This window comes from Carcharodon carcharias, chromosome 7, assembly GCF_017639515.1.
Source record: "Carcharodon carcharias isolate sCarCar2 chromosome 7, sCarCar2.pri, whole genome shotgun sequence".
Taxonomy (NCBI): Eukaryota; Metazoa; Chordata; class Chondrichthyes; order Lamniformes; family Lamnidae; genus Carcharodon; species Carcharodon carcharias.
In genome coordinates, this window is record NC_054473.1 from 50,054,709 (window position 1) to 50,073,266 (window position 18,558).

At 39.2% G+C, this 18,558-nt stretch overlaps 1 protein-coding gene across 4 annotated transcripts in view; it reads left to right on the forward strand.

The window, feature by feature from the left end:
* Window positions 1-18,558, forward strand: part of slc25a26 (solute carrier family 25 member 26) — a 229,124-nt gene that overhangs the window by 194,143 nt on the left and 16,423 nt on the right. For all 4 annotated transcript variants that reach the window (XM_041191564.1, XM_041191567.1, XM_041191566.1 and 1 more), the window contains exons 8-9: window positions 5,540-5,604; window positions 7,746-7,819. In XM_041191564.1, the coding sequence (XP_041047498.1) occupies window positions 5,540-5,604; window positions 7,746-7,819 (139 nt within the window). The remainder of the gene's footprint in view (window positions 1-5,539; window positions 5,605-7,745; window positions 7,820-18,558) is intronic.

Consider the following 18,558-nt stretch of genomic DNA (forward strand, 5'->3'; position numbering starts at 1 on the left):
TGTGTGTACGTCCGTGTGTATGTATACCTATGTATGTACGTCCGTGTGTATGTATACCTATGTATGTACGTCCGTGTGTATGTATACCTATGTATGTACGTACGTGTGTATGTATACCTATGTATGTACGTACGTGTATGTATACCTATGTATGTACGTACGTGTATGTATACCTATGTATGTACGTACGTATGTATACCTATGTATGTACGTACGTGTGTGTATGTATACCAATGTATGTACGTACGTGTGTGTATGTATACCTATGTATGTACGTACGTGTGTGTATGTATACCTATGTATGTACGTACGTGTGTGTATGTATACCTATGTATGTACGTACGTGTGTGTATGTATACCTATGTATGTACGTACGTGTGTGTATGTATACCTATGTATGTACGTACGTGTGTGTATGTATACCTATGTATGTACGTACGTGTGTGTATGTATACCTATGTATGTACGTACGTGTGTGTATGTATACCTATGTATGTACGTACGTGTGTATGTATACCTATGTATGTACGTACGTGTGTATGTATACCTATGTATGTACGTACGTGTGTATGTATACCTATGTATGTACGTACGTGTGTATGTATACCTATGTATGTACGTACGTGTGTATGTATACGTATGTATGTACGTACGTGTGTATGTATACGTATGTATGTACGTACGTGTATATGTATACGTATGTATGTAAGAGTGTATGTATACATATGTATGTATGTACATGTGTGTATGTATAAGTATGTATGTACGTGTGTGTATGTATAAGTATGTATGTACGTGTGTGTATGTATAAGTATGTATGTACGTGTGTGTATGTATAAGTATGTATGTACGTGTGTGTATGTATAAGTATGTATGTACGTGTGTGTATGTATAAGTATGTATGTACGTGTGTGTATGTATAAGTATGTATGTACGTGTGTGTATGTATAAGTATGTATGTACGTGTGTGTATGTATAAGTATGTATGTACGTGTGTGTATGTATATGTATGTACGTGTGTGTATGTATATGTATGTACGTGTGTGTATGTATATGTATGTACGTGTGTGTATGTATATGTATGTATGTACGTGTGTGTATGTATATGTATGTATGTACGTGTGTGTATATGTATATGTATGTATGTACGTGTGTGTATGTATATGTATGTACGTGTGTGTATGTATATGTATGTACGTGTGTGTATGTATATGTATGTACGTGTGTGTATGTATATGTATGAATGTACGTGTGTATGTATGTATATGTATTTGTGTACGTAGTGTGTATGTATATGTGTGTGTGTATGTATATGTATGTGTGTACGTGTGCGTGTATGCATATGTATGTCTGTTCGTGTGCGTGTATGTATGTCTATGTGTGCGTGTATGTATATGTATGTCTGTACGTGTGCGTGTATGTATATGTATGTCTGTACGTGTGCGTGTATGTATATGTATGTGTGTACGTGTGTGTATGTATATGTATGTGTGTACTTGTGTGTATGTATATGTATGTGTACGTGTGTGTATGGATATGTATGTGTACGTGTGTGTATGGATATGTATGTGTACGTGTGTGTATGTATATGTATGTGTACGTGTGTGTATGTATATGTATGTGTACGTGTGTGTATGTATATGTATGTGTACGTGTGTGTGTATGTATATGTATGTGTACGTGTGTGTGTATGTATATGTATGTGTACGTGTGTGTATGTATATGTATGTGTACGTGTGTGTATGTATATGTATGTGTGTACGTGTGTGTGTATGTATGTATATGTATGTGTGTACGTGTATGTATGTGTGTACGTGTGTGTATGTACGTGTATGTATGTGTGTACGTGTGTGTATGTATGTATATGTATGTGTGTACGTGTGTGTATGTATAGATATGTATGTGTGTACGTGTGTGTGTATTTTTGTGTGTATATACGTGTGTGTGTATACGTCTGTGTATACGTGTGTACGTGTGCATACGTCTGTGTTTGTGTGTACGTGTGTACACGTCTGTGTGTACACGTCTGTGTTTACGTGTGTACACATCTGTGTGTACACGTCTGTGTGTACACGTCTGTGTGTACGTGTGTACACGTCTGTGTATGTGTACATGTCTGTGTGTACATGTCTCTGTATACGTGTGTATATGTGTGTACGTATGTGTGTATGTGTGTGTACATGTGTATGTATGTATATGTGTGTACATGTGTGTGTATGTATGTATATGTGTGTACCTGTGTGTGTATGTATGTATATGTATGTGTGTACCTGTGTGTATGTATGTATATATATTTGTGTACCTGTGTGTATATATTATATGTATGTGTGTACATGTGTGTATGTATGTATATGTATGTTTACATGTGTGTGTATGTATGTATATGTATGTGTTTACATGTGTGTGTATGTGTGCATATGTATGTATGTACATGTGTATGTATATGTCTGTGTACCTGTTTGTGTATGTATGTATAGGTATGTGTGTACCTGTGTGTGTATGTATGTATATGTGTGTACGTCTGTATGTATGTACATGTATGTGTTTATATCTGTGTGTATGTATATGTATGTGTGTACATATGTATGTATGTGTGTACATATGTATGTATGTGTGTATGTATGTATATGTATGTGTGTATATGTATGTATGTGTATGTATATGTATGTGTATGTATATGTATGTGTGTGTATGTATATGTATGTGTGTATATGTGTGTGTATGTATATGTATGTGTGTGTATGTGTGTGTATGTATATGTATGTGTGTATATGTATGTATGTGTGTATGTATATGTATGTGTATGTATATGTATGTGTATGTATATGTATGTGTTCATATGTATGTATGTGTATGTGTGTATTTATGTGTGTATGTATGTATATGTATGTGTGTATATGTGTATGTGTGTATATGTGTATGTGTGTATATTTGTATGTGTGTATATGTGTATGTATGTATATGTATATGTGTACATATGTATGTGTGTACATATGTATGTATGTGTGTACATATGTATGTATGTGTGTACATATGTATGTATGTGTGTACATATGTATGTATGTGTGTACATATGTATGTATGTGTGTACATATGTATGTATGTGTGTACATATGTATGTATGTGTGTACATATGTATGTATGTGTGTACATATGTATGTATGTGTGTACATATGTATGTATGTGTGTACATATGTATGTATGTGTGTACATATGTATGTATGTGTGTACATATGTATGTATGTGTGTACATATGTATGTATGTGTGTACATATGTATGTATGTGTGTACATATGTAAGTATGTGTGTACATATGTAAGTATGTGTGTACATATGTAAGTATGTGTGTACATATGTAAGTATGTGTGTACATATGTATGTGTATGTATATGTATATGTATGTGTATGTATGTATAGGTATGTGTATGTATGTATAGGTATGTGTATGTATGTATATGTGTATGTGCGTACGTATGTGTATGTATATGTATGTGTGTACGTGTGTGTGTATGTGTAGATATGTATGTGTGTACGTGTGTGTGTATGTATAGATATGTATGTGTGTGTATACGTCTGTGTGTATACATGTGTGTATACGTCTGTGTGTATATGTGTGTGTATAAGAGTGTACGTGTGTATACGTCTGTGTATACGAGTGTACGTATGTATACGTTTGTATGTACGTGTGTATACGTGTGTACGTGTGTATGCATCTGTGTATACGTGTGTATACGTCTGTGTATTCCTGTGTACGTGTGTATACATCTGTGTATACGTGTGTACGTGTGTATACGTCTGTGTGTACATGTGTATACGTGTGTATACGTCTGTGTATACGTGTGTACACATCTGTATACGTGTGTACATATGTGTGTACACGTCTGTGTATACATGTGTACACATCTGTGTATACGTGTGTACTTGTGTATATGTGTGTGTATGTATGTGTGTGTGTATGTCTGTGTATGTATATGTATGTGTGTATATGTGTGTACGTATGTGTGTGTATGTATATGTATTTGTGTACCTGTGTGTATGTATATGTATGTGTTTACTTGTGTATGTATGTATATGTATGTGTGTACGTGTGTGTATGTATGTATATGTATGTGTGTACGTGTGTGTATGTATGTATTTGTATGTGTGTACGTGTGTGTATGTATGTATATGTATGTGTGTACGTGTGTGTATGTATGTATATGTATGTGTGTATGTATGTATATGTATGTGTGTACGTGTGTGTATGTATGTATATGTATGTGTGTGCGTATGTGTATGTATGTATATGTGTGTGCGTATGTGTATGTATGTATATGTATGTGTGTACGTATGTATGTATATGTATGTGTGTACGTATGTATGTATATGTATGTGTGTACGTATGTATATGTATGTGTTTACGTATGTATATGTATGTGTGTACGTATGTATATGTATGTGTGTACGTGTGTATGTATGTATATGTATGTGTGTACGTGTGTATGTATGTATATGTATGTGTGTACGTGTGTATGTATGTATATGTATGTGTGTACGTGTGTGTATGCATACGTATGTGTGTACGTGTGTGTATGCATACGTATGTGTGTGTGTATGTGTGTACGTGTGTGTTTTTGTATGTGTACGTGTGTATGTATGTATACGTGTGTGTGTGTGTGTGAGTGTGTATGTGTGTACATGTGTGTATACGTGTGTGTGTATACGTCTGTATATGTGTGTATGTGTGTATACATCTGTGTATACGTGTGTATACATCTGTGTATACGTGTGTGCATGTGTATACGTCTGTGTGTATGTGTATATACATGTGTATACGTCTGTGTATACGGGTGTATACGTCTGTGTAAATGTGTGTATACGTCTATGTATATGTCTGTGTATACGTGTGTATATGTGTATATATGTGTGTGTATGTATGTGTGTGCATATGTGTGTTTGTATGTGTGTGTACGTATGTGTGTATGTACGTGTGTGTATACGTACATATGTGTGTGTACGTATGTGTATGCATATATATGTGTGTATGTATATATGTGTATGTATATATGTGTATGCATATATATGTGTGTATGTATATATGTGTGTACATATGTGTGTATGTATATATACGTATGTATATATGTGTGTACATATGTGTGTATGTATATATATATGTGTGTACATATGTGTGTATGTATATATATACGTGTGTACATATGTGTGTGTATGTATATATGTGTGCACATGTGTGTATGTATATATGTGTGTGCACATGTCTATGTATATATGTGTGTGTACATATGTGTGTATGTATGTATGTGTGTACACATGTGTATGTATATATGTGTGTGTACATGTGTGTGTATATATGTGTGTTTACATATGTGTGTGTATATAAATATGTGTGTACATATGTGTGTATATACATGTTTGTACATATGTGTGTATGTATATATATGTGTGTATGTATGTTTCGCAATCTGGCATGAACTCCTGGATGTAATTATGAAATGGGTTTTGTCAAATTGATTAAAGATTAATTTTTGTTTTCTGGTTTCAGGTGCACTTGCAGCTGTAGTCACCACCCCTCTCGATGTAGCAAAGACGAGAATCATGCTGGCAAAGGTAAGATAGGGAATAATACTGCAGGAAAGCCAAAAGGTGGTGTTGCAAATTACTTGTGATGGTTCTTTTTTCATTCTTTCATGGGATGTGGGCGTCACTAGCTAGGCCAGCATTTGTTGCCCCATCCCTAATTGCTTTCAAGAGGATGGTGGTGAGCTGCAGTCTTGAACTGCTGCAGCCCATGTGGTTTAGGTACACACAAAATGCTGTTAAGAGTGAGTGCCAAGATTTTGACCTAGTGACAGTAAAGGAACTATGATATGGTTCCAAGTCAGGATGGTGAATGACTTGGAGGGGAAATTGCAGGTAGTGGTGTTCTCATGTATCTGCTGCCCTTGTCCTTCTAGGTGGTCGAGGTTGTGGCTTTGGAAGGTGCTGTTGAAGGACCCTTGGTGAGTTGCTGCAGTGCATCTTGCAGATGGTACACACTGCTGCCATTGTGCATCAGTGTTGGAGGGAGTGAATGATGAAGGTGGTGGATTGGGTGCCAATCAAGTGGGCTGCTTTGTCCTGGATGGTGCTGAGTTTCTTGAGTGTTGTTGGAGCTGTACTCATCTAGGCAAGTGGAGAGTATTCTGTCACATTCCTGACTTGTGCCTTGTAGATGGTAGACAGGCTTTGGGGAATCAGGAGGTGAGGTACCCTCTGCAGAATCCCCACCCCCTGACCTGCTTTTGTAGCCACAATGTTTATAAGGATAGTCCAGTTCAGTTTCTGGTCAATGGTAACCACCAGGATGTTGACAGTGGGGATTCAGTGATGGTAATGCTTTTGACTGTCAAGAGGCAATGGTTAGATTCTCCCTTGTTGGAGATGGTCATTGCCCTGCACTTGTGTGGCATGGATGTTACTTACCACTTAGTAGCTCAAGCCTGAATGTTGTCCAGGTCTTGCTACACAGGGACACGGACAGCTCCAGTATCTGAGGAGTCATGAATGGTACTGAATATTGTGCAATCATCAGTGAACATTTCCACTCCTGACCTTATGATGGAGAGAAGTTCATTGAAACAGGTGAAGATGGTTGGACCTAGGACACTACCCTAAAGAACTCCTGCAGTGATGTCATGAGATAATTAACCTCCAACAACCACAACCATCTTCCATTGTGCTAGGTATGATTTTAACCAGTGGAGTGTTTTCCCCCCAATTCCCATTGACTCCAGTTTTGCTTGGGCTCCTTGATGGATGATGCCACACTCGGTCAAATGTTACCTTAATGTCAAAGGCAGTCACTTTCACCTCATCTCTTGAGTTAAGCTCTTTTGTCCATATTTTCACCAAGGCTGTAATGAGGTCAGGAGCTGAGTGATCATGGGGGGACCCAAACTGAGTATCAGTGAGCAGGTTATTGCTGAATAAGTGCTGCTTAATAACACTGTCAAAGCCACTTTCCGTCACTTTGCAGATGATCGAAAGTAGACTGATGGAGCAGTAATTAACCAGGATGGATTTGTCCTGTTTTTTGTAGACAGGCATACCTGGGCAATTTTCCACATTGCCCGATAGATGCCAGCGTTGTTGCTGTACTGGTACATCTCGGCTAGGGGCGTGCCTATTTCTGCAGCTGAAGTTTTCTGTGCTACAGATGGTTCAACACCTTTTAAAGCTTTAGTCTTCCTGAATTAAAACATATTTCCTATTAATCTTGTGAAATAAGATCCTGAACCCTAATGAATGAACAATGTAGGCCAAACCCTTAGACACAATTGTAGTATTGTGATAAGTTTAGATAACTCTTTCAACTGTTCTGTAGCTTCTGGGATGCTGAATTTGCAATAGTGTGGGGTAAATTATTTTTAATGGAGGAAAGCAAAGGTATCGTTTAATTTTGTTTCAAAACTGTATCTTTGTAAATATAAAGCATCTAATTAATTATTTAATTTTGTTTCAAAACTGTATCTTTGTAAATATAAAGCATCTAATTAATTATTTATGAAGACATTAGTCTATTAGGTTCATAGATTCACAAAGTACCTTTTGATAGGAAGAGTATCCTGTAGCAGATTACTGACAGAGGAACAATTCACTCAGAGTTTAAATAAGGTACAAGTATTGTGGCATGAAGAAGGAAGCTATTGAGATAACTGATTTACTGCTTGTGTTCCTTGAAATCTGATCTGCACTATTCTTTGATACAGACAGGTACCACCACTGCCAGTGGAAAGGTGTTACCAGTCTTAAGCAACATCTGGAAGATGCAAGGAATTTCTGGGTAAGGCTTTACTTTCTTTTCACCTTAAGGAACCACATCAGAGCTAGCTAACATGATAATTCTTTAGTGAAACTAATCCCCCAGTATTAAGCAAACCTGCCTGGGGGAAAAGGGCAGTTCAGGTCAACCATTTTACACAGCACCTAATTTTTATGCTCCGTTGAAGTCCATCGAGTGGAGAATCGGCTGAGTTGTGAAACACGCCCAATCCAAGCCCATACCATTCCCATGTGCTCCCTCCAAGGCCAATATATCCTTCCTAAGATATGGTGTAGTCTAACCAGGACTTTGAATTGCAGAAGCATGACTTTTACTCCCTTGTATGTTCGTAGAGGACTAGAATACGAATTTGGAGCAGGAATGGTGCTCCACCATTCAATAGGATCATGACTGATCTGATTTTGTCCATTCACTAAAATTGTCAATATTGCTTTGTAATTTTACACTTCCATCTAGACCACTTACAATGTGCCTATCTTTGTGTCATCAGCAAATTTGGATCTGTGGCTTTCTATCCCATCAATTTGTTAATAAGTATGGTAAATAGCTGAGAGCCCAACACAGATCCTTGCAGGACACCACTAGTCAACATAACTAGTCACATCTTGCCAATTAAAGTACTTGTTCATTACCTCAACTCTCTTCCTACCACTTAGTAAACTTCCTAATCAGGTCAATAATTTGCGTTCAATTCCATGAGCTTCAACTTTAGCTCGCAGTCCCTTATGAGAGATTTCAGTACCTACTTTCTGGAAGTCCATATAAATAACATTCACAGACTTTCCCCTGTCTACTCCTTTCATCACATTTTCAAAAAAAATCAATCGGGACCATTAGGTATGATGCACTCTTTACAAATTCATGCTAGCCCTCTCCAATCTTCTGAAAGTTTTCAAGGTGTTAAGTCACTCTATCCTTAATTATTGAGTTGAATGATTTCCCTGGTAACAAATATTAGGTTAACTGGTCTATATTTCCCTCTCTCCCCTATCTTAAACAACAGAGTGAGGTCATGTGACTTCAGGATGATGTCCCTTGAATGGAAAATTGAAATTGAGTTGACACTCTGTGATGAACTTCATGTTCTAATATCCATGGCAAGCAAATCTATAGTTGTATAGGATTTTATTAAAGGCTGAAATTCTTCCCATTCGGCTCCAAATAGTGCTGCATGCCAGTGGCCTAGTATGTAGTGTGCATCTTAGCTGGGTAAGCAATTTGAAGCTTACTGGTGTGTATCTGCTGTGAGGGGGTGGGGTGTCAGGGGGGCAGGGAGAGTGGGTTTTGGTGGGTGGTTGGGTGGTCCGTGAAACTTAAGTCTACCAGTCTACTTCTTAGATCTCTGGACTTGGGTGAGTGTGGTTTGCCTCAATGGGGAGAGTGTGTGCATGCTATGTTAGGAAAGCACAAACTCTACCTGTCTGGATTTCTTAATAGTTTGGTTTGGAGACTCCAAACACAACGTTGTATTTCAATGTGTGTTGCACACCCAGCTGATTTTAGATATTTAAATTAGAGTCACCATTGAATCCTACATTGGGATGCAATTTATGATATCAATATTTGTTATTGAAACAGCCTTGTTGGGAATTAGAATTGCAGTTTTGTCATAGTGCGGCTTAAATTAAGTTACCACAGTTAAGCATTGGTTTTATGCAACACTTCTGTGAATTAATGTGGGAATGAGAATGGATGCTTTTTCCAATATCTGCTCAGAGCTCCTTTGCTAAGTGATCATCTTTTGCAATATAAATTCCCAAACCTACTCTATAAAAGCAGGAGCCCAATAACTCTGTATATTATTTAAGTGATTGAATTCTTTGAAAAAATAAATGTTAACTGATTTATAGTCAACTTTCAGTGTTCCATGGAAAAGTAGGACACGGGGAGTTGACTGTAATTTTTTTAACATGTGTTTTACAGAGTAATCAATCATAACAAGATCATCAACTTGGATTTATATAGTGCCTTTATTGTAGAAAAATTAACAAAAGCACTTTGCGGAGACATCAACAGGTAAAAATAGAGGCCAAGATAAAAGCGGAGATGGCCGGAGGAGTAAACAAAAGTTTGACCAAGGAGACAGTTTTAAGATGGATCTTAAAGGAGCTGAGGGAGGAGGAGGAAAGTTAGATTGGTTTAGACTCTCTTTTGCAAAGTAATTTTTGTTGGCAGCAAATACACTGGGATTGAAACTAACTTAGATTGGTGGTGGACAGTTGGTTGAAGGTGGATTAACAGTCCATCTCACATTGCACCTGACTTCCTTTTTCATGGGAACATTAGTACAATATATAACAGATCAATATTTTTCCTGCTTATATGTACAAGAAAACACAGCTCTTTCTTTTTTTTAATCCTCTCTGAATATTATCTTCTTTCTAACATCCATAAAAGACTTAGAAACAGTTACAAATAATTGCAAAACCCCTGTACTGTTGAAACCTTGGATCTGACAAATACGAACACAAGTCCATTGAGGTCAAGCGCACATGTATGTGACTTGCATGGACAAAATTGTATGCAAGTTTTTTGTTCTCTTTTTATTAAACCCTAACTGTTATGCAAGTTAGACGTGTGCATTGTGCAGGATGTGTGCAATATTTTGTCATACTTACATACAAATAGAAACATATCATCCTTTTGATTTCCTTTCCCAGCTACGACATCTTCCTGGTTTCCCTCCTGACATTCTTTTATTAAATTGGAAGTAATGTAAAAAAGGTTTTGATGCCAGTAGAAAAACTGCACAATTGTTAAAAACAACTGTGAGAGCTATATTGCTCCAGTTAATTTGCAGAAATAATTGTATCTCTGAAGATTGTTAGTGAATTCAGCATTATCCAGATTTAGATGCAATATGCACCTTTGAAAAAAGAAAACAAAGAAAGACTTGCATTTATAAATTACTTTTCGCAACCACCAGACGTCTTAAAGTGCTTTACAGCTACATAAGTACCTTTTGAAGTGTGGTCACTGTTGTAGGAAATGCAGAAGCTAGTTTGTGCTCAGCAAGCTTGCGTAAACAGCAGTGTGATAATAGCCAGATCATTTTTTTTTGTGTGATATTTTTTGAGGGATAAATATTGGCCGCGTTACTGGGAATAACTCCCCTGCTCTTCGAAATAATGTCATGGGACCTTTTGCATCCATCATCACAAGCAGACAGGGCCTCGGTTTAACGTCCCATCTGAAGAATGGCACTTCTGACAGGGCAATGCTCCCTCAGTCCTGCACTGGAGTATCAGCCTTGATCGCTGTGCTCAAGCCCTGGAATGGGACTTAAACCTGAAACTTTGTGATTCAGAGGCAAGTGTGTTACCAACTCAGCCGTGGCTTTATGATAAGTCACTATCCTTGTAATTAATTATAAGTGAATCACTGACACCTTCAGATGTTTTATACAATGCATGGATGTTTTCATGTTGCACAACATGAAAATACCCAAGCACAATTTGTTGGGAATGGTGTAGTATGTTGAGACCATTTAAGGCAACAGCAATTGTAACCTATTTATCTTTTCTATTGTCAATTGGCATTTTTACATCCATAAAACCTCATTGTCTCCAACAATGTCCTTGTCTCACAGATAAGTACTCCCAGCTAACCACCCCCTATACAAACACACAGATGAAATACGGAAATGGACATTAGTTTGGTCACTGCAGAAATAGAGGGGTAGTTGTCTATTTTACCACAGACACCTGGGCAAGGGGCCAAAATATTAAAGGGAAATGAAAGTCTCGGAAATGAACATCCAAGCTTTTTGACTTCATGGGCCATTTAGGTTCATATCATGGAGTCTCGTGGGCCACATATAAATAAAACAGCAGGAAAAGACTAACTTTCTTTTTCAATTTGCTGTTTGTTCAGTGGTAGGTTCTCTGTTTTATGACTTGGTGCTACTTTATGAAAGTGATCCTAGAGCCAATCGGGCACAAGTAATATGAGACTTTCCAGTTCAACAGCTGTGTCATTTCAAATGTGATGAATGTACAAGATGTAAGATTTTGATTATATTGTACAGGTATTTTTTTAATACACAGTAAGGGCACTACTTTGAACAGATACTACTCCCTCTTGATGTTCTTTCCCCTTCAAGTATTTGTCATGACAGTTCATTGGGCCAGATTCAAAAATCCATCACCAAGGCTCGGAAGAGCTTTGTGGTTTGCATCACTTAATGTCACCCAGATGGAAAACAAAATGAGAAAAGATTAATTCCTGCAGCAGAAGTTTACTAAGAATTGATTTTTATGATTGTGCAAGTGTAACTCCGGCTACTTTTAACAGTCCATATGTCTCTTCTACAGATGCTGTAGAAGAGTCTTACAGACTTGAAATGTTATCTCTGTCTCTCTCTCCACAGATGCTGTCAGAACTGCTGAGTTTTTCCAGCACTTTTTGTTTCAGATTTCCAGCATCTGCAGTGTTTTGCCTTTACTTTTAACAGTGTTGTTTATTTCAGCTGTTACTCTTTCTCGTCAGCTGTGGTGTCACTAAATCTCAAAGAAAAATGTTGAATTTCATGTCATCAACAGATAGCCAAAATGCACCTTGAAATTACATTGTTACAATCTTGGTAAATAGCCTCTCAGACAGAGTGACCTTATTTGCAGTGAGACAGCAAGGAGGAATTGAATTGTTGTTTTGGGAGGGCAGAAGAGCAATTGGGAGTCTCGACAAAACTCTGTTAATTCTCTGGAGATATTTTATGGGAAAAGAAAATGGTATCATGTATAGGTGACCTCTGTGGCTCTGTTGGTAGCACTTTCATCTCTGTGACAAAAAGTTGTGGGTTCAAGTCACACTCCAGGACTCCAGCACGAAAACTTAGGCTGACACTCCAATGCAGTACTGAGAGAGTTGGAGGTGCCACCTTTCAGATGAGAAGTTAAACTGAGGCTCTGTCTATCTCCTCAGGTGGATGTATAAGATACCATGGCATTATTTCAGAGAAGAGCAAGGGAGTTATCCTGGTGCCTTGGCCAATATTTATCCCGCAATTAATAACAAAAAAAAATCTGGTCGTTATCAGTTTTCTGTTTATGGGAACTTGTTGTGTGGAAATTAGTGGCTGTGATTTTGATATTACAATAGTATCTATACCTCAAACTTACCTCATTGGCAAGTGCTTTGGGATGTCTTGAGGTTGTCATAGTCTTTTTTTTCAAAATGGAGTATAGTGTTTTGTTCTCTTAACTATCTGTGACATGGTAAGAGATAACAACTACATTATTAAACTGACTTTTAGCACTAATCAACTCCACTGATTTCTAGTCTCCGCCTAAATATGCAAATAATGTAGAATTTGAATGAAAGGATAATAGTAATTCTGAAGTTACTCTGATACAAATGTAGAATAATCTATTAAATCAATATAAATCCATGCCGCTAATAACATACTGAGAGTAACATTGCCTGTCTACTATTTTAAAGCAGCATGCCCTGTGATCCAAAACCACCCAGAAATTCTGTTGCGTTGTTATAATAATTTTGCATGCACAAGTCTCTCCTGTCATAAGTACTCAGAAAATCTTAGCCCACAAAAGACAAGAGATCCATCTAGTCTGCCTTTCTGATGCCCTGGCAGTTGTAATTGATGATAGGTTACTCTTCAAAATGCTGGCGCTGTTTAATCTTAAATCCAAGCTCCTTGCACATAACATCTCCTTTGGTTTGTTATTTTAAAAACTGACTCTCTCAGTAATTAATGCTTTCCTATATTCGGCTTGGATATATCCCTTTTCAGCAGTTCTAGGTATTCATTGGAAGATACCAATAGTGGAGATAAAGTGGAGGGTGATTTGCAGACAGTTCAGAGAGATATGTGAGAACAATATCCCGAGAAATACAAGAATAATGTGTGTGTGTGTGTGTGTGTGTTCAAAATATGGAATGGCTTATGGTGGTGACATGTCACAGTTCACTCGAAATCTGAATTGCTGTGGCAACATGCACTTTTACAAGCATGTTGTAGTCTGGAGCGATGGATAGTGATAGTAGAGGCTCCTATGTTCTTTCTGTCACTTGGGGAAAAATTTTCCTCCTATTGGGGGGGAGGTGCAGGAGTGGGCGCAGGCAGGCACACCTCCGATTGGAGGCGCGCCGCCATTTTACGTGGGTGATCCAATTAAGGCCAGCCCGGCGTGACGTCAGCCAGGTAGCACTATGTGCAAGCAGTGGGGGGGATTTCCCTCAGCCGGGAGTGTGCTCCTTCGCGCATGCACATGAAAGAGTGCACTGATCCCCCTGAGACTAAGTGCTGCCTCAGGGAGATCGGCTCCAAATTAAAAAATGTTAAACAAATGATAAAATTTCCCTGACATGTCCCTTCATGTGACACTGTCATATGAGTTGGGACATGTCCATCACTTTTACTGAAACCTTTATTAAATATTTAAAAACCCTCATGAAACCTCATCCCACCCGTGGATGAGGTTTCATGCTTTTTCTGAAGCCCGCCAGGGCTCCCGGCCTGCCCACCAACCTTAAGGTTGGGCGGGCAGGTCCATTAATGATAATTATTTTTTCGATGGCCTCAATTGGCCGTTGACAGGTCAGCAGGCTCACAGCTGATTTGGCTGCGCCCCCGCCGACCTGAAATTGGAAATGACACGGGGTGACATCAGGAGTTCCGCCCAACGTCATCCCGTGCCATTTTATGTGTCGGTGAGCGGGGCCCCACCCTCGCTCGCCAACCAGAAGATCCTCCCCTTGGCTCACCAGGAATTTCTCCTAGCCTGCCAGCACCATGTTGGAATGATTCGCAGGTAGATACTCAACCTGTTTGGCTGTGTTTATGAACACAATTTCCCTGGCCATCAAGTCCTGAGTGGGACTCAAACCCAGGGCTTTGACTCAGAGGCAGGGCTGCTACCAACTCCATTTTGAAATGTTTATAGAATGTTAAAAATTACTTCCTAAATTAGTACCTTTCTAGTCCAAGAATTTTGTTTCATTTAGCTACTTGGAAATGAAATGGAGCTGATGTGAGAGCAGGAGAACATTTGGGAAATAATGACAACAGCATCGTTAGGCTGAATGTAAGAATGGAATAGGTTAACAAAGAGTCAAAGGTAAGGACTGGAGAAAAGCAAAGTTCAGCAATATAATAAAGGGATCTGGCTAATGTAATCGGCAAAAATATTATACAAAATATCAATTGATCATCATTAGAAAATCTTCAAATGTGAGATGGATAGACTGCAAAACAAAAATATTCATATCGGGTGAAAAGAATAAAGTTATTTGGATTAATTAAAGCAAAATTGCACCTTAAAAGAGAGGTATAATTTAAATACAGCTAGCAACAATGAGGAATATAGAATGTTGTAGTGCTTAGGAGATTAAAAACCTGTGGAGACTGAAAACATTTTGCAATAAGAACAGAAAATGCTGAAAAAACTCAGCAGATCAGGCAGCATCTGGGGAGAGAGAAGCAAGAGTTAGTGTTTCAGGCCGATGACTGATTATCGGTGATTGTAAATGAGGTTGGAACTGATAAACGTATCTGTTCTAGAAGAAAACATGAAGCAATGATCATTAGATAACTGTTGACAGAGAAATGGTCCTGAAAAGAATGCAGAATGTGAGATGGTTAAGTCACTGGATCCTGATATCATGCAGCCTAGACTTTTGAAAGAAGTCAGGAGATGGCAGAGGCTTTGACCATTACATTTCAGAGCTAAAAATATTATTAAAACTTGGAATTGTTCCTTTTAATTGGAAGGCAACTAGTATAACATTGTTGTGCAAGAAGGAAGAGAAAGATAAACTGGGTAACTATAGTAACATTGACTAGTTTGCCTAATGTTGGTCAGCCAACTCCAGAATCTCTGGAATTTAGAAGAATGATGGGTGATCTCATTGAAACCTATAAGAGTCTGAAGAGGCTTGACAGGTTAGACACTGAGAGGTTGTTTTTGCTGGCTGGGGAATCCTGAACACGGGGGCACAGCCTCAGAATAAGGGGTCAGTTGTTTAGGAAGATGAGGAAAAATCTCTTCATTCAGAGGCTTGGGAATCTTTTAAATTCTGTATCCCAAAGTTTGTAGCTGCTCCATCGTTGAGTATATTCAAGACTAGATAGATAGATTTTTAGATCTCTCAAGAAATCAATGGAAATGGGGAGTGGTCAGGAAAGTAGAGCTGAGGCAGAAGACCAGTTATGAACATACTGAATGGTAGAGCAAGCGTGATGCGCCTTTTGGTCTATTTCTGCTCCTATTTCTTATGTCCTTATGTTCATAATAAATGTAAAATGACTGAACATTTAGAAATACATGGGTTAATAAAAGGTAATTCATGCAGATTTGTTAAGGGCAAGCCACATTTGGCAAATGTAAGTTTTTTTGAAGAGGTAGCAGATTTTGGATGGATTAAGGAAATGCAGTAGATTCAGTGTATGAGGATTTTCAAAGCACATTTGACAAGGTGTCTTACAAGAGTCTTGTTTGAAAAATTGAAGCAAATGATATTAGAAGGAATGTAACAGCATGAATAAAAAGTTTGTTAACAGAAAGGAAGCAAAGAGTTAGGACAAATGGGCATTCAGATTAGAGAAAGTTTGGAAATGATGTGCCCCAGGAATCTATGATTTGGATAAAAGCAAAATACTGCAGATGCTGGAAATTTAAAACAAAAACAGAAAATGCTGGAAAAAGTCAGCAGGCCAACAGCATCAGTGGAGAGAAAAATAGAGTTAACTTTTCGACTATTCTTCTGAGCTAAAGAGAAGTAAAAATGTAATGAAATTTATACTGTTTAAGGGGGGTGGAGCAGGTGAAGCTGGATAGAAGGCCAGCGATAGGTGGGGGCAGAGGAGAGATTGATAAAGATGGCATGAGCAAAAGGACAAAGGGATTGTTAATGGTCGTGGTAAGGGCTAAAGGAGGTGCTGATGGTGGCATTAAGGTAAGAAAGCAGAATGTGATAATAGCAGGACAAAGGTAAGCACTCTGGAAAGAACAACATGGACAAGTGACAGATGGCTCTTGTGGGGTTGGGGTGGGGGGAGGGGATGATGGTGGGAAAAAAGATCAAAAATAGGATAAAAGGTGGGGAATAAAACAATGAATAAATGAATAAAAATGAAAATAAATCAAATAAAAATAAGTACGTAAAAAATAAAAATTTAAAAATAATAACGAATATTGAAAAAAGGGGGTAAAAAAAGGGGTGAGGATTGAGGAGAAAGTTCATGGCCTGAAGCTGTTGAACTCAATGTTAAGTCCAGAAGGCTGTAAAGTGCCTAATCGGAAGATGAGGCGCTGTTCCTCCAGTTTGCGTTGGGCTTCACTGGAACAATGCAGCAGGCCAAGGACGGACATGTGGGCAAGAGAGCAGGGTGGTGTTGAAATGGCAAGTGACAGGAAGGTCTGGACCAAAGGTGTTCGGCAAAGCAGTCACCCAGTCTGCATTTGGTCTCTCCAGTGTCGAGGAGATAGCATTAGGAGCAGTGAATGCAGTCAACCAAATTGAAGGAGGTGCAAGTGAATTGCAGCTTCACTTGAACGGAGTATTTGGACTCTTGGATGGTAAGGAGGGAGGAGGCAAGGGGGCAGGTGTTGCACCTTCTGCGGCTGCTTGGGAAGGTGCCGTGGGAGGGGGATGAGGTATTGGGGGTGATGGAAGAGTAGACCAGGTGTCTCGAGGGAACGATCCCTATGGATTGCTGATGGGGGTGTGAGGGGAAGATGTGTTTGGTGATGGCATCATGCCGGAATTGGCAGAAATGACAGAGGATGATCCTTTGAATGTGGAGGCTGGTGGGGTGAAAAGTGAGGACAAGGGGGGCCCTATCGTGGCGCGGGAGATGGATCGGATACAGTTGAGGGCCCTGTCAACCACAGTGGGTGGGAAACCTCGGTTAAGGGAGAAGGAAGACATGTCAGAAGCGCCATTTTGGAAAGTGGCATCATCGGAACAGATGTGATGGAGCTGAAGGAACTGAGAGAATGGGATGGAGTCCTTACAGGAAGCGGGGTGTGAGGAGCTGTAGTCAAGGTAGCTGTGGGAGTTGGTGGGCTTGTAATGAATATTGGTAAACAGTCTATCACCAGAAACTGAGACAGAGAGGTCAAGGAAGGGAAGGGAAGTGTCAGAGATGGACCATGTGAAGGTGATGGAGGGGTGGAAATTGGAAGCAAAATTTATCAATTTTTCAAGGTCCAAACGAGAGCATGAAGCAGCACTGAAACAGTCATCGATGTACTGAAGAAAGAGTTGTGGGAGGGGGCCTGAGTAGGACTAGAACAAGGAATGTTCCACATACCCCATAATGAGACAGGCATAGCTGGGGCCCATGTGGGTACCCATAGCCACACCTTTTATTTGGAGGAAGTGAGACAGGTTTAAGGAGAAATTGTTCAGTGAGAGAACAAGTTCAGCCAGATGGAGGAGAGTAGTGGTGGATGGGGTTTGTTCGGACCTCTGTTCAAGGAAGAAGCGGAGAGCCCTCAAACCATCCTGGGGGGTTTGGAGGTGTAGAAGGATTGGACGTCCATGGTGAAGAGGAAGCGGTTAGGGCCAGGGAACTGGAAATTGTTGATATGACAACGGGCATCCGAGGAATCACGGATGCAGGTGGGAAGGGACTGGACAAGGGGATAGAGAACAGAGTCAAGAAATGAGTTCCATGGGAAAGGAACAGGCTGACACGATCAGTTTACCGGGACAGTCCTGTTTGTGGATTTTGGGGAGGAGGTAGAAGCAGGCTGTCCAGGGTTGGGAGACTG